Genomic DNA, 23,735 nt, shown 5'->3' on the forward strand with positions numbered 1-23,735 from the left:
AAATGCAACTAAATTTATTACTTCAGATTTTAATAAACAGTATATTATTTTATACAGAATAGTATAAACGGTACATTATTTTATACAGAATAGTATAAACAGTACATTATTTTATACAGAATAGTATAAACGGTACATTATTTAATACAGAATAGTATAAACGGTACATTATTTTATACAGAATAGTATAAATGGTACATTATTTAATACAGAATAGTATAAATGGTACATTATTTAATACAGAATAGTATAAACGGTACATTATTTTATTCAGAATAGTATAAACGGTACATTATTTTATTCAGAATAGTATAAATGGTACATTATTTAATACAGAAGAGTATAAACGGTACATTATTTAATACAGAAGAGTATAAACGGTACATTATTTAATACAGAAGAGTATAAACGGTACATTATTTAATACAGAAGAGTATAAACGGTACATTATTTTATACAAAATAGTATATTATTATAATATGAAGGAAATATCACATGGTAAGTAGCCTATATACACTAAAATAAAGAGCTCAATTCGGGAACCAAATAAACCTCATTTAATCTAAAAGTTTTATCATTTCTGGGAATCTCCTGTGTCAGTCTTAAAATCATTTATCACTGTTAGATATCAGAATGGGGAGCAGAGGGGTGGGTCATAGGTTGGAAGAGCACAAAATTTAAAACTTATTAAACCACTAAGTATGAATGTAAATGAACACTGTATTATAAGAACATTTTCATTGTAGTAGGACTCCATAAAAGCAGGGTCCACACATGGCGGGGTGGGGTGCATATGCCGGGGGGGGGGGGGGGACACTTCTTTGGGGGTGGCAAATTATGTAAGTGCATATCAGAAATATTCAAAGTGTACGGCCCTTTGAATTTTTATGGACTAGCCTCCTGATATAGCAAACTTTGCTTCCCCCAACCCTGTGTAAACCAGTTCATATTTCAGCCAATAGAGAGGGTGGAATTATGATTTTTCCAAGATATATTATAGGGCTTTTACAATCAAATGGAGGTTTGAAGTAGAAATAAACATAAAAATTTACATACAAGCATAGAAGCTGATTTAATAAATAGTTATTTAGATAAAGTAAACTTTTGCCCAGGAGCGCCACATAGGCTTGTGAGGGCCCTGCATAAAAGTGGCTAAAGAAGATTCCCCTACCTCTAGTATGGCCACAGATCACCAATTATTTCTCCATTGACTTTAATGTTAATTCTTGTATCTTAGACCGGCTCTAACTTTTCTCCAAATTTTCGTGGGGTTAAACACTTTCTACCACAGATGGGGCAACCTGTGACAACCTCTTGCTAAAAAGAAGGTGTAGGAATAATTGGTGAGCTGGGTCCATATGACCAAATTCATCAGAGGTAAAGTTGTTCTATTTAAAGATACATTATGGGAGATTAGATAAAGAGCTGGTAGTTCTCACTATAATAGTTAAAAACAAGATAATGTAAATGGAATAAGCTGAAAATTTCAGTCAAATTGATCACCCTGAACCAAGTATTTAGCGATTGAATTTTGGGCCTAGCCTCGATCATCATAACTAAAGTCGGTACAATAAAAAAGCATAGTCTTGATTATCCATTTTTTGATTTAATCAGAAGCAGCAGACCGGGTTCTAATCCAGTAAATATCGCAGGCTAGCGATGCCATCAAGAGTTGATTATGGTCTGGATAAGTTTATCAATGTCTAATTAATAATTTAGATAAGATTTCAGGCCTACAGAAAAACCTGCAATTGGCAGATTTAGCTTGTGCATAATATATGTTTAAGTGCTCTTTTGGAAATGAGACACCATTCAAACTTTTTTTTATTCAAATCCATTCTATTAAGATCGTTCGTTCGTTCGTTCGTTCCTAAAGTTTTGCCTCCACTTCCACCAAAGCTGATGTCGTAGACAAGTTCTATTAAGATTTACAATCTGCTTTTCCTACTTTCAGTCAATAAAAAAAAAAGAAAAACTGTTGTCCACAAAAAATAAATCTGTAATATCTGATTTTGAAAAGGACTCTATCTATACTCTAGTTTAAATTGTAGAACATTTCAAGAATCCACATTATCTTCAAATATGTTTGATAATTATTATATACAAGTAGAATAAAATAAGAAATTAATGCCACCAAAAAATAAATGTATTAAATGTGAGCTACCTGCTTTATAAAGTAGGAAAGATCTAGAAATGTAGATCTTGTCATCAGTAAAACATATAAATCTTTTTATCACAGTCACATCATTATCAATAATATAACAACCAAAACAATCCATCCTGTTTCTATAGTAACTAATACATACCATTCTATTTCTGTAGTAACTAAATCCTGTTTCAATAGTAACTAAATCATATAATCATGTTTCAATAGTAACTAAGTCATATAATCATTTTTCTATAGTAACTAAATCATGTTTCTATAGTAACTAAATCATTTAATCATGTTTCAATAGTAACTAAGCCATATAATCATGTTTCTATAATAACTAAATCAAATCATCAAGTTTCTATAGTAACTAGATCATACCATCCAGTTTCTATAGTAACTAAATCATACCATTATGTTACTACAGTAACTAAATCATACCATCCTGTTACTATAGTAACTAAATCAAATCATATGTTTCTATAGCAGCAAAATCATACCATCCAGTTTCTATAGTAACTAAATTAAATCATTACGTTTCTAAATTAAATTTTCATGATTCTTAGTCACTAAATCAATTCATCCTATTGCTATTAGTAACTATGTTTCTATAGTTATTAATCATATAATCCAGTTTCTATAGTAACTAAATCATATCATCATGATTCTATAGTAACTAAATCATACAATCCTGTTTCTATATTAACTAAATCATACAATCCTGTTTCTATAGTAACTAAATCATACAATCCTGTTTCTATAGTAACTAAATCATACAATCCTGTTTCTATAGTAACTAAATCATATAATCCAGTTTTATAGAAACTTCTCATTATAATCTTGTTCTATAGTAACTGAATCATATAATCAGGTTTCTATAGTAACTAATTATAAAGTATGAAAAATCTAGTGATGGAGAATATGGTGATGGAGAAAACTAGATGATGGAGAATCTAGTGATGGAGAAATCTAGTGATGGAGAATCTAGTGATGGAGAAATCTAGGTGATGGAGAATCTAGTGATGGAGAAATCTAGGTGATGGAGAATCTAGTGATGGAGAAATCTAGGTGATGGAGAAATCTAGTGATGGAGAATCTAGTGATGGAGAAATCTAGTGATGGAGATCCTATTTCAGTATCTCTGGTAGTTGTCAGTCTTAAGCTAGAAAAATATTATTTTTTTTTATATTACAAAATTAATAAACACAAGAATACCAATACATTTAGCTATAACCATAGCAACTTCAAATCATCCATTAACACCATCGCAACCAAGCATATCAAAATATTAATTCAATCAATATCTGAACAGTCCAGTGGGGTTTTTTTTTTCATTCACACATTTTACAAAATGAAATTTTCATACAATTGCACACTTTAGATCTCAAAGATATATTTCTTTCGAGATCATTCAAGCCCATACCATATTTCTAACTGAAATATTATTTTCTAAACAGAAAAATTAAATCATAGGCTAAATGTGATTAAAAGATATATATTACCAAAAGAATACAACATTTTTTAGCATTATCACAATATTTTTAAAAATATAATCTTAAATATTCTTATCTTGTGGCATATAAATTGATTGACACTTAAAGATACATTATGTGAGATTAGATAAAGAGCTGGTAGTTTTCACTATAATAGTTAAAACTAGATAATGTAAAGGGAATTTGCTGAAAATTTCAGTCAAATTGATCCACCCTGAACTGAGTATTAGTGATTGAATTTTGGGCCTAGCCACGATCATCATTACTTAAGTCTGTACAATAAAAAACATAATCTCGATTATCCATTTTTTGATTTAATCAGAAGCAGTAGCCTGGGTTCTAATCCAGTAAATATCACAGGCTAGCGATGCCATCGAGAGTTGATTATGGTCTGGAAAAGTTAATTAATGTCTAATTAATAATTTAGATAACATTTCAGACGTAAAGAAAGCCCTGCAATTTGGAGATTTACCTCTTGCATAATGTATGTTTAACATTCTAAAGCCGGTGAATATAATTGAAACAAGACAAGGGAAATGCCAAAAAAATATTGTTTGGAAAAATGGAAACAGGTCTTAGGTTCAATTCCATTGTCTTCAATCCTGTTTTCTCTTGTCAGTGTGGATGACCGAATGAAGGAAATTGAGTTTTATGGCACATCATCACCAACTAGGCTATATTGTGTCAAGCACATAAAAGACCCCTTGACTGTTGAAGAGTAGACAACTTTTCAGGCAAAATTTCCCTTTCTGGCAAATTGCTTGGCTTATGCCCAATTCGATAGTGAAATAAAGCAATGGTTAAATGTCATAAGTTGAAATGTTGACATCAGTGTAGATTCACATCAAATTCTGAGTACAATCTGGAAATGTTGAGATCATAGCAGGGGCTTTGCAGATTCCCATCAAATTTTTAGTACAATCTTACTAAGCCTAGTTGGTGCAGAAAAGTTTAGACATTAAACCCCATTTCACCCAAAATATCGACATCAATGCAGATTTCCATCAAAGAGAGAGAGAGAGAAATGGGGTTTAACGTGCACTTGACACAAACTAAGTCATTTCGGGACAAATACATGGTTTAGTTTTATTTCAATAATTCGCTTGCACGTAGGCGTCTTTTAGTAGTGGGAGGAAACCAGAGGACCTGGAGAAAACTCACGAGGTTGGACAGGCAACCCTATTCCTTGTCACGTACAACCGGGGAATCGAAACCACGTCAGTTAACTCAATAACAGACCTTATGATACAGCGAGCACATGCTAACCATTCGGCCATCCAACCCCACAGATTCGCATCAAATTTTGGTAACAGCCTAATTAGAACATGTAAGACGTAATTTTGCATAATCTAATCACTTCAAATCAAAAAGCATTTGCAAAGCCCCGGGGAAGAACGATCTAAGTCACTTTTTCAACGAACCCTAGTTAATGGCGCCATCTGGTAGCAAAATGTATAAGCTTTCTGTGGAACAATCAATTTCAGGTAAAAACGATCAGAGTCACATCGAACCAAGGCCCTTCTAAAATGGGCTCCAGGACAAATATAAGTCCATCATACCATTTATTTGACCTTAATTTAGCTGAAAAGTGGAAGTCAGTTGTTGTACTGGTAATTATAATTCATATTAAACATCATTTTTAAGTTGTAATTAAACCCACAAGGTCCATAAGTCTGTTTTGCCTTTTATGCCAAAAGACAAAAATGTGACTTAGATCATTCTTCCCCTGGAATCTTCATTTTACAAAAGAAAATAATTATCTACTGGCAAATATGGACCATGTAATAACCATGGTGAGTTGAAAAAAGTGAAAATATAAACTACATGTATTATAAAATATATCATCAATCAAATTCCTCTGTTACTCTAGAATAAAGACTAAATGATTTCAGTTCCAGCCACAGAAAACCAAAGGTATTCTCATTAAAAACCACCCAATGGCCTGGGGTTTGTGACGGGTTACTGTAGTCATGTCCTGCAATCTGCCCATTAGCATGGAACCTGAAAAAAACCAAAAAAACAATGTTACAGTATAAGGCTGTCGTGAAATGAAATGGGGTTTAACATCCTACTGTTTTGTACCGACTGGGTTATTGAAGCTGAACATACGCCAGACAGTGTGCTATGAAAGGAAATTTTGCCTGGACAGCGGCACTATGGCCTTCTCTCATTTCAAATTCAAACTGTCTTGAGAATACTGTCTTTGATTATAGTCCTAGAATCTAATAGCTGTGAACTATTTTAGGACCGTTTTACTACTTCTGTGACTCAGGCGATGCCTTTTTTCAAGGAACCGATGACAGACAATTTTAACATGTAACATTTACCGTTATATTATTCAAATTACATTTCCTTAGTTTTTAGGAAAGCTGACTTTACAATCTGATTAAAACACAAATCCTATTTCGTTTCGTATTTTTTATAGCTCAAAATTTTGTTTCACTTGTATTCACTACACCAGGATCTGGAAGAGTTAATATATAACCTGTGTTCTGGATGGTGTGAGGGATTAGCCAATGAAATGGTCTGTTATGGCAAGTTTTTGGCGTGAGATGCATGGAACTGTGTGTAAACCACTAGAAACATCAACGCTAATTGGTTAATCAGGTGTCTGATGTCATAGGGTCAAAAATCACTCGTATGATCCCTGATGCCACCTTCCACTACAACCGGTCAGATCTCCATGTAGTAGAGGCCATCGAAAGTATAAGAAAACGAAACGAAATATCGATCTGTATTTTATTCAGATTGCTGCGTTTTTATTGGCTAAGAGTTGAAATTTGGACTAGGACTTTAACCTGTAGCCAATGAAAAGACAGTTTTAGTTTAAATTATTATTTCCTGTACCTGGCTATACAAGATGTTGGGGTGCGATTAAATCTTTCGAAGCAATCATCAGGAACACGGAATGACTGTTTTTGTAGATTATTGGGATAGGTGTCGGGCGGGAGGTCGGGTATATCTATCTGTTGTAAAAGGTCAATCGTTCGTTGCTGTTCTATCGATAATACCATTGGTCGAGTCAGATCAATGTATAAACTAATTTTATTGGCTGGAACATTTGGATCACCCTGGAAACAAATTAAATAAAATTAGTTCAAGTAAAAAAAAACAACAAATAAAACTTTTAATTAACTTAAGAAAACAAATAAAACTTTTAGTTAACTTAAGAAAACAAATATAACTTTTAATTAACTTAAGAAAACAAATATAACTTTTATTTAACTTACGAGAATATATATAATTTTTATGTAAGTACATTCTAGGTCCAGAGATCGGGGTAATGAAATGAAGTTACCCCCAGAGCTTGATGAAAGCCATTAAATTATAATAAGGAATAGATTCACTATTTCCATCCTCGCTTCCCCCAACTGCTGCTGACAAATTCTGGACACTCCTGGTCATGAAACAAATGGGATTTAACGTCCTACTTTTCTGCACCGACTGGGATAATGAAGATCGGCATATGGTATGCAGTGTGCTATGAAGAAATTTTGCTTACATACTCTTATTTCAAATTCCAACTTTCAAGGTTTCTTTTAATTACATGCACACCAATGTGAACATAGGACCTCTGTTTTGTATCCCATCCGATTGACTATACATTGTCCCTTGCCAGCCCTCTGTCCAACAACACTGACAAGGGGGAACCAACCTGGAAAATTCCGATGAACTTTCTCGACCAACACTGGGATAAAACACAGGACCTCCAAGGTTAACGAGCCAACTTCTTACTCAATCAGCCACACCAGGTCATAACACATAACGTACTGAGATAGTTTTATTAATTGTCTGTGTCAAATTTTTTCATATTTTAGTTCTTTGGAGAACTGTTTTTTTGAATGGAGCGTTGGATGACTGAATGGTTAGGGTGTGCGAGCTGTATCATAAAAGCTGTCATTGAGTAAACTGGCGTGGTTTCGATTCCCTGCCTGGTTGTATATGACAAGGAGTTGTTTGCCTGTCCAACCTCGTGGGTTTTCTCCGGGTCCTCTGGTTTCCTTCCACTCTCTCTCTGTTTTATTGAAGATCACATAATTTTAAAAAATGTGGATTTAAAAAGTATTTGCTTACTGTAATTTTCTTGCCGTGGGCTTCTGTTTTATTGGGTAGATATTCTAACATGATGAGTTCTATACCATGACCACCATAATTACCTTTAAATAAACCAGGTTGAATAACTACGTCAACTTCAGGTGGAGGCAGGTGAACTCTGGTCAAATCATATGTACATCTAAAATACAAACAGTTAAAATATGAAATATGTCAAGACAAAATTTCCATCATAAGGGTATGCCTGTCTTCATTAGCCCATTTGGAGCAAAACACTAAGAAGTTAAACCCCATTTCTTTCCATTTCCTTTCACACTAAAATCTAGGTGAAATTTGTTTCCATGGAAATACAACAGATGTTAAAGGCACAAGTAGTATAATAGTCTGATGTGTATATATTTCTACACAAAGATTATCTTGAAAGGTTTATGACACAAAATAAAAATTTGTATATAAAGCTAAGTCAAATGAGCCAAAGGCAAAAAAACTATAATTGGTTTATGTGTACAAAGTTTCATAAACAATATCTTAAACAATGGGATGGATGGACGGAACTTCATTTGACAGATAAGAAAAACAAATAAGTCCAGAAATTTTTGGTTTACTCTGAGAGAGACGTCGAAAGGAAATCTCTCTCATATATTAGCTGTTTCATGTGAGTTTTGAATTCCTTGATTTTAGTTTTAAGCCAAATAATGTTATTTACCCCAATTGTGTTGTAACTAAAAACTTCATCAATAATAATTCCTGTCCATGAACAAAGAATTCACTTGGTCGTTGTCCAGTTTCTTCTACAAGCCAACTTTCAAACTCCTGGAATAATTTTTTTTTAAATTTGAATATGTCTTTTAAATAATATTCTGCAAAGAAGTTGTTCGTTGAAATCAGAATCTGAACTCTATGCACTAGTTGGCCATTTTAGTTAATGCTACTGATTACCATTTGTATATTTTGGAAACAAAACGGATTGGGGTATATAGTTTATTTCAAACTCCAACCCAATTACAGAGGATTATGAAAGTCTTCTAATATCTCTGTTAAAGATGACTGTCAATAATGTCATCAACACGTGACGTCACAAGTGCACAAGACCTTGGTTTCTTGTCCCACCTCAACGACTAGATGCAGTTTCTTCACAGTTCCTCCATAATGCACCAATGACCAGGGGAAAACCACACCCATTTTATTAATTTTCCACATATCTTTTCAAGAAAGCTGAGTAAAAAAATACTATACTATTCAAAAAAAGTAGGGGATATTTGATTTTGGGGGCATAATACTAAAATATGCAAATGACTACGAAAAAAGTCACTATAGAACCTAACAGAAGAAACATTTCCAGTTACATGTGACGCCCAAACGCACCAATAGCTACCGCATGGAATGCAGGTGATGCTTGGGATCATCATGGGGGTCCAACCCAAGATTTGCACGACTCTGACTTTGAATGTTACAGTCATTGTGGCATTGAATTCCAGGGTGGAAATATCAGTTTAATTGTTTTAGCGACCAGAAAACAAATTTTGATATGCGTCGGCTTACCCAAAATGAAAGGTTACGTGCCCTTGGCATGCTACAGATCGGCACAACACAGGCGGTTGTGGCGCGGACGATGAATGTTTCTCAGTCTGTCATAAGCAGGCTATGGTCCAGATACCGTGATACACAATCTGTACAGGACAGACCACGCTCAGGTCGACCAAGGGCGACAACTCAAGCCCAGGATCGATTTATCCGTACCTTGGCCTTGAGAAATCGTGTCATCACAGCAAATCAGATCAGCGCTCGTCTTCAAACAGACACTGGTGTGAGAGTGAGTGGCCAGACGATTCGGAATCGACTGCATAGGGGTCACCTTCGCGCCCGACGTCCTCGCGTGATCCCTTGTTTGAGAGATCATCACATTCAGGCAAGACGTCGTTGGTGTAGGGATCGTCAACACTGGGATAATCGACGCTGGAGCAATGTGATGTTTTCAGATGAGTCAAGGTTCACTGTTGATTTTTTGGACAGACGTAGGAGGGTGTGGCGTCGTCGAAACGAGCGCTTCCAAGACGTTAACGTCATCAGACATGATCGATTTGGGGGTGGTTCTGTTATGGTGTGGGGAGGCATCACTGTTGCTGGAAGAACGGCTTTACATGTTGTTGCAGGGCGTGTTACAGGCCAGTACTACCGGGACAACATCTTGGCAGTCCATGTTGTGCCGTTCGCACGACGTCATGGCCGCCGTTTCATCTTCCAGGATGACAACGCAAGATGTCACAGGGCCAGGATCGTTACAGGTTACCTCCAACAACAGAACATCACCACATTACCTTGGCCAGCACTGAGTCCCGACCTCTCCCCCATCGAGCATGTCTGGGACATGCTTGGACAGAGGTTACGTCAACGTCAACAACGTCCTGCCAATGTCCAAGAACTTGCTGCTGCGTTGCAACAGGAATGGGTCAATCTGGACCAAAATGACCTTAGACGTCTCATTAGGAGTATGCCACGTCGGATCAATGCTTGTTTGGCAAACAGAGGAGGATTTACCCGTTACTGACTTGGTTGTGATGCTGTGGTAACTTTGCTGTTTGACCCCGGGTATCATTTTACCCTTATAATGGTCAGTCTGTGCCTTACTTAGTCTAACGATCATTTGGAATAAATCGATGAATGTGAACTTCATTTCATTTTGTCATTTGTTTCTTCGTCAGTTTCATTAGGTGACTTTAATAACACTTAAAAATCAAATATCCCCTACTTTTTTTGAATAGTATATTTGTTATAACTTACACTTTGTTTGCCCTCTGGATGTTTGTGACTATCTGAATCTGAGCAGCGAAACTTTACATTACCAGACTCTGTCTAATAAAATATAAAATAAGTATTTTACAATTATCTATAATACATATTTAACATCGATAATACACATTATTTAAAATAAAATTATATATCTTTAAATTTATCAAAAGTAGATTTTAAATAAAATTATATATCTTTTAAATTATCAAAAGTAGATTGCCAGGAGATGAAAATTTGATAATTAGACCCATCAGCATTCTTCTTGCCCAATTCCCAGTCATGGTGTTATATTGAAGTTTTCAATAAAACATCATGACTCTGAAGAACTAAATATCAAACTGTTTAGGACTGACTCTAACAAGAAGGGTAAAAAATAGCAAGAGAGAGAGAGAGAGAGAGAGAGAGAGAGAGAGAGAGAGAGAGATGGGGTTTAACGTCCACTCGACACAAACTAGGTCATTTCGGGACTAACATGGATCAATTTTATTTCATTAATTTGCTTTTGCGTAGGGGTATTTAGTAGGGTGAGGAAACCGAGGAACCTGGAGAAAACCCATGAGGTTGGACATGCGACCCTACTTTTTGTCACGCACAAGCGGTGAATCGAAACCATGCCACTTGACTCAATGACAGACCTTACGTTGCAACGCACACGTGTTAACCACTCAACCCCCAAAACATATTTGAAACTTACATATTCTATGTGACTCGGATGTGGACCAGCGAAACCACGATAACATAAAACATCAACACACGATAAATCACCCGATAGCTGAATGGAAAACAATCTTTTAATTCGTAAATTCTGGTAAACGTCAGGATCTATTGGTGCGAAACATTCTTCACCTATCAACTTTCCTTCTCTTAACTAAAAAAATAAAATATATATCTTTTCTCCAAAATACAAACCAAAATACTATAAAATTTGTCATTTTCCACATCAAATGAGAAGTGGAATTCAACCAAGCTCGGAAATAAGGCATCCATATCACTGACATTGTCAGGCACAAATCCACTCTTTGTAAGGCATTACCTCTCTGGTGCCTTGTCAATTTGTCTGGAAAATATTTGCATTTTATTTTTTCTGGCATTTTACTGACATTATGATTAATACAAGTAACAAGATTCAAAATGTCGGGTGCCAGCTCATTGTGTCTGACATTTTGACAGGTACAAGTTAAACTCTATTCCCAGATCTGACAATAAATCAAAATCATAAATTAAAGAATGCAACAGATATTGATATAAGGTGATGTGATAGTCTCGGAACTTTTAAGTCAAAACTGAAAACATTTTCTTTTCGACTTATACTACAACAGAACATTGTGACATTGATAAGCTTCATATACCATCTCCAAGCGCCTTGAGCATTTTTATGGACAAGCTACACTATACAAAAACAATGCAAATATACAGACTGCTTGGAATCACATCTTATGCCATTTTAGTATTTTGTAACCATATGTACCTTTTAAACAAGGACTGATTGGTGCCATCATTAATAGAGCCAGCCCCCAAACTGTAGCTCTTCCAAGATCTCACAGATACAAGGCAACAAACTTACAAAGGTTCATTAAACTTGGATGAAAAATTTGTGAATGTAAGGATGGACAGAGAGGATTGATGACAATATACGTTCACATAAAAGGTAAACATTGTTGTGTGTTACTCTCACTATTGATCCCTGTAGTGAATTTAAACATTATCTGGTCTACTCACTCTACATGACATATTGTAAAATTGTACCTTTATGTGTAACAGACCACCATAAGAACCCATTTCAGGCTGCCATAATCCCAACATATTCTTATATTCATATAGAACTGAAAAATATAGAAATAATCATTTATATGGACATACATATTACCGGTAGGTTAATTATTTTGTGATGTGATATGAAATAGTGTTTTTTAACATTCTACTTTTGTGTCCCAAGCTGTCTTAAAGAGACGGGCATACATGTACATTTACTACACTTATTTGATTTCAAACTGTCTGCCAATACATCGGAAATTTAGTTTTTTTGTTCAATCCAAATGACTGGGTGCTTTACCTTGCCATGTCCTCCATCCTCCACCCCCGATTACTGGGCTCTAGAAATCGTAGCGATATTAGCACACAAGATACAAGCAATTAATAGTTGCTGACTTTGCGAATCCTGCACAAAGTTTTGGTCCCGATATGCTTGGACTCTACCTTATTGCCTGTATTCCTCACCAAGTACAATTTTGCTATTGTGGGATGAAACACATAATTGCTTTACATGTACACTATATATGAATACAGTGACAAAATTCCCTTTCAATTAATTATAAAATATAAACCTGTTAGTAAATCATTCTACCTCCATGTGTAAACTTACTTTTTGTATAGACATCTTTATATGAACCATGATAATTACTCAGTTGATTTCTGATGTTAAACTCTGAAATACAAAATTAACTTAAGTTAAACAGAAGCTATATAAAGACCGAAGTGATTATATTAAACTCAGAACTGGTTCCTTACTCGCATAAACTAAACTAAAGAAGCAGTCTTGACTTCTGATTAATCGTTTTTCCAGATCCGGTCCTATATCCACTGCGATGTCCACTAAGATTATATCTTATTCCAACCGCAACCTGTTGTGATTTTGATACAGATGCTCGTCAGACGGTCAGTCCTATAAGGATATGCAGGACTATTTCCAATGGAGTCCCATACTAGCACCAATCAAATCTATATATTACCGTTTTGCCGTGGGTGCATAAGAATATGCTTTCGACTTCAAATTACTAGTTCTGTTATTATTACTGCATGAAGCTATTATTAATGCATGATGAAGCTGTTATTATTACCGGTACTGCATTGACTTATCATACTTTTGGCAGTCTGAGTCCATTTGTCCTCTATCTTACATAAGCTTGCGGTACGTCCATATAATATCCGGTAGGATATATCTGAATGGTGGACAGATTTTGACAAGCAATAGGCCTACAGTGAAACAGAAATGATACAAAATGTCAAACAAGGCTAATCAATAATAAGAATTTGGATAGTCGATCGTTTTACCTGCTTTAATTAAATTTTGCCAAACTAATTCTTGATCTGCTAGTTGAAGAAGTTTCTTACACGATTGGCAAACACTGGAAACATCTCTAGCTGGCAGGTAACTCACTATTTTCATTAAAAGTTCTGGAGGCAGGCCTAAAAATTGAAGTCGGGAAGCCATGTTTGTTTACGTTCCGCAACTATATAGGGGAAGCAACTCTTTTTTTTTTCTCTTAATCGGGAATCTCCAGTTTTATTGCATGGACCAATGGGCCGAATGTTTGGTTAATGTATTAAGAGAGAAATGGGGTTTAACGTTAACTCGACACAAACTACGTCATTCCGGGACTAACATAGGGTTAAATTTTATTTTAATAATTTGTTTGCGTAAGAAGTTTTATTTTAATCCCTTCAAGTGCCTGTGTTAAAATCATAGAGTTGAAAATATACACCTCTCTAGCTAGTAATCCCCAACTAACCTTTTCTGGCAATTTATCTGTAAATTTAGCACGATAATTAAAATGACTTGCATTGACTTACATAACCACAAAAATGAAATAATCAAATGTTAAGTCTTAAAAAGACATAAATGTCATAAAATGACATAATAACTCCCTTCAAAATTTTAATCTTTGTCTGGTTCAAACATGGAATCGAACCCAAAACATGTAATGATGGGAAAACAGACTATCTTTTACCACAATTATATGGCATGGGTTCTCCTCTTCGGGGAGCAGTACGAGGGCCTGGCAAGAATTTAGGAACGTCTGGTGAGTCTAGTCATTTAAATGGAACAAAAAATCAAGGTTCAAATTGGCGTGCACGTAAAAGAACCATTGATAGCTGGAATTCAATTTTCCTCGTAGCACACATTATGGCATAATAATATGCTTGTCTTCATTAGTCAAGTAGGTGCAGAAAAGTAGGCCATTAAACCCCATTTCATTCATTCACCATGTGTAAGTAGACAATTATTTTTGTTTCACCAGATTCATTATTTTTAATGGCATTTTTAGGGTTTGCGGGAAATAAAATAAAGAAGACATTATAATTATATAAATATAAATTTATTCATAGATAGAAAAAAAACAAACAAAAACAAGGACTGTCAGAGTGAAACAAAGCTTCCTAAATAGAAGATGGCGACTCTCTCTGAATTCTATACTGGTGTTTAAACACACTGTATAGAATAGTCATTAATAAAAACTATTGGTGGAGTGGGTGTTCCATAAATGTTTTACATATGAAAAATAAAAAAAGACAAACCGGAACTGGATATTCCATAAATAAATATAGAAAATTTAAAAGAAGTGAACACTACAAAACAAAACAAACAATTTTAATTAAATTTTTCTTTAAATCACTTTCAATGAATAAAAGACAAGGAGATTAGTGCAAATCAACATTGGAAGTGGACCATAAACTACTGATCAATCTTTGTGGTATTAGGAAAAAATAAATAATAACTAGGCCTACTTCCCCCACTCCCAACCCACAAATAAGCATTTCCCTGGAAATGCTAGAGAAGAGAACTATTTTATTTAAAACATGAAACTATAAAGTGGCGAGTAGCCTTCCCAGATTTATTAAAAAGAGATTTTAATCCATACTTTAAATTAAATAAAATAAAAGGACAGGGACTAAATCAAACACAGAAAGCTAAGAATATTTATGGAACACCCAGTCTGACAAAAACAACTCATGCATACAATCAGTCTTCTTAAATAATAATATATTTATTCACTACATTCACACTACCATATACACTCCCCAACCCAGCCCAACCCACTGAGCCTAACCCAGCCCACTCGGCTCAACTCGTTCAATTGATTTAAATACACAAAAATTTGACAAAATCCCAAAAATTAAATACAATTGATTTGAAATTTTTTTTATATATCGAAATAAAAATAACCCCTGAACATTATCCTTAAAAAAAATAATCCCTCTCAGTAATCCCCTCCCCTCTTCTCCCAACCCCTTTTAAAACAAAGTTACCTCCCTTAATAAAATAATACTCAAAGACAAATAATTCTGTATATTTAAATAATCATGTTACACCCTTTCTACCCAATTAACTTGTCCTACCCTAATATATAAATAATAGTCTTGGATATAATTCAACTTAAAACCTATTTATCTATTATACTTCCTTGTCGTCTTTAAAACAAAACCTTATCTTGTTTCAGCTCTCTGCGTAGGAGGCTTAAAATTGTGTATATTTTTAGCCTTAACATATATCTTGGAATACAAAGACAGAAATCTTTTAATAGTTTAGTTTATTTTATTTAATTCTTCCTATCCTATCCTTTATGATTTTTCTATTTATTATACCAGCCATGAATTAGAGGCTTATAATATATCGGTGAAATACTGCTAGATAAAAATCTGTATTCTTATTTTAGATGTGTCTCTCTTAGACTACAATACATTCACTTAAACAATTAAATTTACTGGTATATTTTAGTTATAACTTTGTTAATGTCCAAAAGATAATGAACTTCTTCTCATTAAATTCAAAGTTCTTTCTTGATTTTAAAAATAATATCAAATCATATTAAATACATGTTAATTACAAAATGATAAATACAAAATGTTAAATTACAATTGCCCACCCGAAACAAATGGCAGTTTTACAATCTTTCAAATATTTACACAGAATAATTCATTATGAAGTCTACAAAATAAGCTGATTGTCACAAAAAATGATGAAAAGGTTAATTATATAAATTCGATTAAATATCTACAATTCATAATATAACCTTACTGTAATACAAAAAAAAGATTATTGTACAAAATCTCTTAAATATTTCATAATAAAGTCGACAAATATAAGCTTATTGTACAATAATTATGAAATGGTTATTGTACAAACTGTTTTAAATACTAAACAATAATTCAGGTCTACATTTAATCTATATCTTGGTTTTTGTTTTGTCATATACACTAAATACATAATTCAAAATAAAAACAATACCTGAGTAACAAAGTTAACAGGACAATATGTGGAGAAATAGTGTTTTTGATCCATGATGACCCTTTGTCAACTGGTACCTAATTACATAATTAATATAATCATCTTGATTTTCCAGTTACATTTAACCAATTACATAATACAATCATCTTGATTTTCCAGTCACCTAACTAATTACATAATTCACAAAATCTTCTGGCAGAAACTATATTCACAATATTGTTATAAATTACAGCAAATTAGCATTTCTTCTAACAAGGGTTAACTTCTTTTAATCTTACTTAATTAGATGAAATTCCTACACTGGAAGTGGTATCACCTGTTCTAGAAAGATTAAGTAGTAAGTACGTATATCTACAATATTTACATATATTTTTTTTATATTTTTATTTTTTATTATAAAACAAGTTACATTTGTGATAGAAAACATTCCATTTACATATGTAGATCACAGTCAATAAAAATAAATTAACAAAACAGTTATAATTATTTACACAACAACATTAAACATACATTATGCAAGTTATGCAAGATGTAAATCTGCCTATTGCAGGTCTTTCTTTAGGCCTAAAATGTTACTCTATAACATATTTATTGATAGCAGAAACAAACAAAATTTGTTTTAATTAATTTTTCGATCATCTTCTCAAGAGTAATGGCACAGTTTTACACATTAATCAGGTGAGAGAAAAAAATGTTCAAAAGGAATAGAAAATAACCATACATTAATTTAAAGTTAATGTCCCCTACATGGCAAGAATATAATCAACATTTGTTTTTATATTATCATATTAGATGTAGTCAAATATTAACATCTACATTGTATGCCTGAAATCTGAAATGTTTTCAAGGTGGTCTATCCAGTCGTCTCAAATGTTTGGATTACATAGGGTATATAATATTGTTATCCACCATATTCCACAGTAGTCTTCATTTATCCAGACACCCATGTCAGCATAGTAATGTTACCTAGCTGATCACCGGACATTAATTTAACTTCAGCAGAGTTTGTGTTCTTGATTTCTATTAACGTTAATACAGGAGACGTACAGAAAAATTGTCCAACCTGAAAATACATATGTATATATATATATCTATGTATGGTATTTCAATATACATTATTAATATCTTAAGACGCCTATAGAGGGCAGACAGCTAGCTTATATGATTTAGTCAGAATGAAGTAAAGTGGAGAAATTTTTACCTGGACGTATTTTTTTATTTGTTTATGCATTTAATTATCTACTGTAAACAAAGAAGTACTTGTATTTTATCTACTTTAACATATATATTAAGTCAATTGGATATATATGAAAGAGACAGACAGATAGATATAGTGAGAGACAGAGATGACATAAAATTAAAAGGGGTTTAACATCCTACTCTTCGCACCAACTGGGCTAATGAAACCTGGACAGTGGCATTTCCATCTACTCTTTATCCAACAGTCAAAGATTCTTTTATGTGTACACAGGACATAGTTTTTTTATACCATCTGAACAACTAGACACTGTTCCTTGTCCTACGACGAGGGTAAATAACATATAAAAATCCTAGGGAGCTCTCTCAGTCAACATCGGGACTGAACCTGGGACGTTCTGGTTAGTAAGCCCCTGTGGATCCAAATTAGGAATAACATTGTATATCTTTATTTCAAAATCTCAGACAAAAATTCACGAGTTGGGAAGGTGATTATACCTTTCTTGCATGACCTGTGCATGGAATGTAGTTTAATGTCTCTTCAATATACAATACATCAGTCAACATATAGTAACTTTTACATTTATAGTTATGTGTGCAATTGCAAGGTATGATGTGCACAAATAGACTAGGCACACTTTCATCGTTAGCCCTGCAGGCACCAATATCAATGTCATCTAGTTGTGATGAAGGAATGGAAATCAGATGTACGATCATGTACAGAGAGGTGTGCATGTCAAAGAACCCTTGAAAGTTGGAAATCGACCAATGCACACAATCATTGTCAGTCCTTTCGGCACCAACACAGACAGGAAATGAAATGAAATGAAATGAAATGGGGTTTAACGTCCTACTGTTCTGCTCCTAACCTGGGCTAATGAAGACTGGCATATGCCATACAGTGTTCTATGAGGGAAATTTTGCCCGGGCAGCTGCGCTACAGCCTACTCTTATATCGAATTCCAACTGCCAAGGGATCTTTTACGTGTAGGCCAATGTGTACACAGGACCTCGGTTTTTCGTCCCATCCGAACAACTAGACAGCTGTCCTTGTCAGGCCCTCCGTCCTGCATCACTGACAGGGGAAACCACGCCGGAAAATCTGAATGAACTTTCTCGGCCGATGCAGGAATCGAACACCCGACCTCCAGGCTAGCGAGCCAGCGTCTTACCCACTTAGCCACGTGATCCCCACACAGACAGGAGTTAACTAGTTGTTCAGATGGTACGGAAAACCAAGGAAACGATCATGTACAGATTTGTGTGCAGTTAAAAGAGCCATTGGAAGTTGGAAATCCATGAAGATTATTAGGTGAAATGTGCATTGCCCCTAAAACTACAGAAATATATATTGCATATGTTAGTCTCAAAATTACCAAAGTAATATCTTAACGAGGCATCAAACCCAACTCTGTTTCATTATATTAATGGGGCTGACACGATTGGGATTGGGACGGTCTCTATCAATCTTACCTGAGCATTATCTAATTCCCAATTCTGTATGGCTTTTAAATCCCAAACTTTAATAGTACAATCAGCTGAACCAGTAAATAAATAGTTAGGAGTTCTAACAACACAGTTGATAGCAGCACTGTGGACCTGAAAATAGATAATAACCATGGTCAAATGTGGATATATAAGTCAGATTGTGATTAGTCGATTTCAGGTGAACTTACCAATCAAAACACACAAGAGAGAAAATTCCATAAATGTTTTGCAGAGGTTTCATTATCAAAACATTTAACATTAATACTTAGTTTTATCAATATTGGAATAAGTTGGTCACAGCTGAAACCGTTCTCATTTATTTCATGTATTCGCCCAGGAATTTATAATTGTTTCTAATTTTATTATTAAAGGGGAATTATGGGAGATTAGATCAGAGTTGACAGTTCCCACTATAATAGTTGAAAAATAGATAATTTCAGTCAAGCTACTCCACTCTGAACCGAGATATTAACTTTTGAATTTTAGGCTAGTCTCGATCATCATTACTAAAGTTGGTATGATAATTTTACGTTTAATTATATTTCACAAAATGTATTCCCATCTGCTAAATATTGCAGGCTAGAGATGGCATCATGGTCTAGATTATGGTCTTGATAAGTTAATTTAAGTCTAATTAATAATTTATATAACATTTCAGGCCTAAAGAAAGACCACTAATAGGCAGATTTAGCTCTTGCATAATGTATGTTTAGTGGTTGTAAAAACATTGTATGAAATTATCTAAAAAATGTCATGATAAAGCAGCTATAAACTGGGTAATGCTTTGTACCACCATATAGTAACCATGGTTTCAGAACTTCTAAATCAGATATTCCTTATATTGGAGCATATTGGCTCTATTATTGTTGATAATTGTGGATAGTTTTTCATCTCAAAAAAATAAAGTCTTTTACCTCCTTGACTGAACCTACCTTCATTGTGAATACAGTATCCTCCTCAACTTTGTACAGAGTTAACTGCCCCTTGGAATCGCCATAGTAACAGTGATAAGTGTCTTGTGCCATGTCTAGGATCCAGGTCCTCTCACGTTTAGCAACGGGTGTATCGTCTTCATCTGACTCTTCGTCGTCATCCTCGTCGTCTTCTAGTACCGACTTATAACTCAAATCAAGAGCCTATCAAGAAATGAAACAAAATGAAATGTAGCCTACTGTTCTGCTCCGAGCATGCATAGAAAGAACTAGAACTAAAATTAATTAACTATACAGCATTATTTGTCTCGTCAACTCAAAACATTAGCCATTTTGAGACAAATGAAATGAAATTGAGTATAAGATCCTACTTTTCTGCACCAACCGGTTTAATAAAGACAGGTTTACGTAGACACAGGGTGCTATGAGAAAAATGAAATGCGGTTTAACACTCACTGTTCTGCTCCGACTGGGCTAATGAAGATGGGAATATGTCATACAGTGGTGTGCTATGAGGTAAATTTTGCCCGGAACAGCGGCACTACAGTCTACTCTTATATCGAATTTCAAGTGCCAAGGGATCTTTTACGTACACGCCAATGTGTACATGGGACCTCAGTTTTTTGTCCCATCCGAACAACTAGACAGCTGTCCTTGTCAGGCCCTCCATCCTGCACCAATTACAAGGGGAAACCACGCCAGGAAATCCTGAACTTTCTTGGCCAACACTGGGAGCAATACCATTATCTCCAAGCTAACGAGCCAGCATCTTACTCACTGAGTCATCGGGGCTCCCTTCATCAAATCAACTGTCACTGGTTCTTGATTATACAACCCATCCAAACGAATTTAGACAATGTTCTTTCTTGTTCCACTGACAATTATGCAAGGGGGAAACCACACAAGGAACTCAATCTCAATCCCAGAGATAATTTTACCCTTTGTTTATCTGTGGTAAAACTCGCCAGACATTAATCAGTGCGAGATTCAGTTGTTAAGCTCCACCCCCTGTGGCTACAGATTGGCAGGATTTGTTAGAATAAAATGCTGCGCTGCCAATGTCTTGACAATTTGGCATCGGTTTGTTGCATGAGTTACATATTAATGATCCATGGAACATTTTCCACATCTTGACATCAAAAGTTCATTCGAAAATAGCCAATTTGATGATTTAACCAGAACTATTTTTAGCGCACAATGTGAGTGATTCGGCTAATATGTGAAATTTCTGAAGAAACGCAAGTTTAAGCTGCCATCTTGGATCTTTGTGAAGCGATCGACGGAAGGATATATCATGTGACATTCAAAATGGCCGGCAAGTTTTACTAGAGATAAATGAAGGGTAAACTATCTCTGGGATCAAAGATTGTGAGGAACTGTCTCTGCCAACCCGGGGATCAAACTCTGGAACTCTCGATTACAAAGACAATGCCTTATATACTGAGTCACCTTGGCACCATACAACAATGGAGATTAAGTTTGTTAGAGTACTTACTTGTATATCATATTCTGTTGCAACTAATTCTTTATAATTTATAAATCCAAATACTTCACGTGTTGTTGTAACCAAGATATCGGCAGAGTTGCCAGCAAACTTGACTTTATAAAGTGTACCAAATGGTTGAATGTTCTCGTCTAGTCGTCTGAAATATCAAATAAACCTGTCAGTGATTGAGAAAGAGAGAGAGAGAGAGAGAGAGAGAGAGAGGGGGGTGGAAATGAGGTTTAACAGCCACTCGATCAAACATTTCAGGACTAACATGATTCAATTTTATTACAAATTCGCTTCAGCGTAGGGGTCTTTAGCAATGGGATGGAGGACCCTGATAAACCTACCAGAATTGTTGGCAGACGTCCCTACTAATTGTTTGTTTCACACAAGCTTGAGTTCGAAATAATGCCACTTATGTTCTTTCTAACAGACCTTATGATCTAAAGTGCATGTGTTAGATGGTTGGACCACCCCCCCTCCCCCCCGCCCCCAAAGGGAAAATTAGTTTAGGATAATACTTTGATCCTTACGTCAACAACCTTTGATACTTACTTTTTAAATTGACATTTTTTGGTGTTAAGATTCCAGCCACACAAAGATCCTTTCCAATCTAATGTCCAGAAAACGGATCGCAATAGCTCCGGTTGATGTTGACCCCAAGTCACGGACAGTATCAAAGTTTCACTGACAAATATATGGTTTAATCTGAAATAACATAAATACACGGTTTCATAACATTTTTTTTTCTTTTTTTTTGATGAGAACATTACAGAAAGTCATCACTTGTCTTCTGTTTTGCTTTCATTTATTGTACATACATAGAAGATAAACCCAAAAATCAAGTCTATTCAAGCACTGAATACTGACTGAAAGGAAAATAATTTTCCATCTTTAAGTTCACGTCAAGAATATTCCTGAATAAATAACTGATTTAAGCTACAATGGTTAGTATTCGAAAATGCAATAGCAGTCAAATCAATGTTCGAGCGGGTGTTACATATTTTTTTTTTTATCAAGACCAATAAAAAGGTTGAAAGCGCAACCAATTTTGCATACGTGCGGTGCCTGAGAAACAACTTAGTTTATTTGTGTTGCCTTATGACATATATCTATTCAGATAATCAAATATATGGTCTAATTATATATTACTACTAGCAGAAGATTCTCTATACTCCACACAGTTTTTGAGTTCTTTTTCATATCGATACCTAAGGTCTCTAATATCAGCTAGGACAAATACGATATCAAAAGAAATTTGTATTATATAAGTATAAAGTTGAAAAGATAAACTTACGTCACAAGTGTGACTCCATCTTTTTCTGTTATATCCCACACGGCTATGTTATTACGGTTGTCTGTGGTGACAAATTTAGTACCAGCTTTATTGATGAAACAGGCCGCATTTACACTCGTCTCGTCAGCCTACAATTACAATAATTTATTAAATAATAAAAACCATCCATATATTATATATCAAATTCTTTATAATTGCTTGACAAATGACTCTGTATAAATGTTCTAATATCATTTGTATTTATAGATTGCATGATCTGCATGTCCAGAAACATTTCGTCAGTCTACACAATTAACAAGCAAGAAAATCAGTTCAGCTTATTCTAAAGACCATGGCTATATTTTATATTTTATATTCTATTGAGGGGTGCGGGGGGTGATCATGAGTAGTCTCATTTGGGGTGCTTTTGATCATAAGGTCTGTCAATGAGTTCAGTTTGGAGGGCTTGATCCTGGGTTTGTGAAAAACAAGGAGCAGAGTCACCTGCATAACCATGGAGGTTTCTTGCTAAAATTTACTCCCACTGCTAAAAAACGCTACTTGACCCTGATGACAGCCCCCACTCCAACACACACACAAATGATCCTGCACAGCAGCGAATCTAGAAGCTGTGAATAGGGAGAGCGGTTCCAAATTTAGGGTGTCATATAAACAATCTCACCCACTTCTGGCTACAACACTAAGCGCCCAGGTAGAATATAGACAATATTGCCTATATCGTTATCTTACCGGAAAGCAGTCTTATTTAAGTTGACACAAAGTTCATTTCATATTATGATTGTTATTGATTTTATTTAGGTTTTTTTTTGTGAACCTTACTTTGTCTCATGGGGGCCGTAA

General features: G+C 34.8%; 2 protein-coding genes across 2 annotated transcripts in view; both read right to left on the minus strand.

The window, feature by feature from the left end:
- Positions 1 to 49: 49 nt before the first annotated feature.
- LOC126815858 (F-box only protein 31) lies at positions 50 to 13,701 on the minus strand. Its single transcript, XM_050541854.2, has 9 exons — positions 13,537 to 13,701; positions 12,848 to 12,910; positions 12,232 to 12,308; positions 11,180 to 11,353; positions 10,477 to 10,548; positions 8,402 to 8,508; positions 7,717 to 7,876; positions 6,490 to 6,713; positions 50 to 5,643 (listed from the first exon to the last, which is right to left on the minus strand). Exons 1-9 carry the CDS (start codon positions 13,694 to 13,696, stop codon positions 5,487 to 5,489), a joined length of 1,194 nt encoding a protein of 397 aa, XP_050397811.1. The 5' UTR covers positions 13,697 to 13,701; the 3' UTR covers positions 50 to 5,486.
- An 859-nt stretch (positions 13,702 to 14,560) lies between these two features.
- Positions 14,561 to 23,735, minus strand: part of LOC126815845 (telomerase protein component 1) — a 49,365-nt gene continuing 40,190 nt past the window's right edge. Inside the window, exons 42-47 of the mRNA XM_050541827.2 lie at positions 22,896 to 23,023; positions 22,154 to 22,306; positions 21,605 to 21,752; positions 20,110 to 20,313; positions 19,163 to 19,288; positions 14,561 to 17,555 (exon numbers count right to left, since the gene is read on the minus strand). Of these exons, the coding sequence (XP_050397784.2) occupies positions 17,424 to 17,555; positions 19,163 to 19,288; positions 20,110 to 20,313; positions 21,605 to 21,752; positions 22,154 to 22,306; positions 22,896 to 23,023 (891 nt within the window). The 3' untranslated portion in view covers positions 14,561 to 17,423. The remainder of the gene's footprint in view (positions 17,556 to 19,162; positions 19,289 to 20,109; positions 20,314 to 21,604; positions 21,753 to 22,153; positions 22,307 to 22,895; positions 23,024 to 23,735) is intronic.

The sequence above is a fragment of the Patella vulgata genome, chromosome 3 (assembly GCF_932274485.2).
Source record: "Patella vulgata chromosome 3, xgPatVulg1.2, whole genome shotgun sequence".
Taxonomy (NCBI): Eukaryota; Metazoa; Mollusca; class Gastropoda; family Patellidae; genus Patella; species Patella vulgata.

Excerpts from the sequence above, each read along its gene's own strand:
- LOC126815858 (XM_050541854.2), bottom strand. The coding sequence starts at position 13,696 with ATGGCTTCCCGACTTCAATTTTTAGGCCTGCCTCCAGAACTTTTAATG. Across the intron at positions 11,354-12,231 it reads GTGGTCTGTTACACATAAAG|TTAAGAGAAGGAAAGTTGAT; the intron begins GTACAATTTTAC and ends TTATTTTTTTAG. Across the intron at positions 6,714-7,716 it reads CCCACGGCAAGAAAATTACA|GGTGATCCAAATGTTCCAGC; the intron begins GTAAGCAAATAC and ends ATTTGTTTCCAG.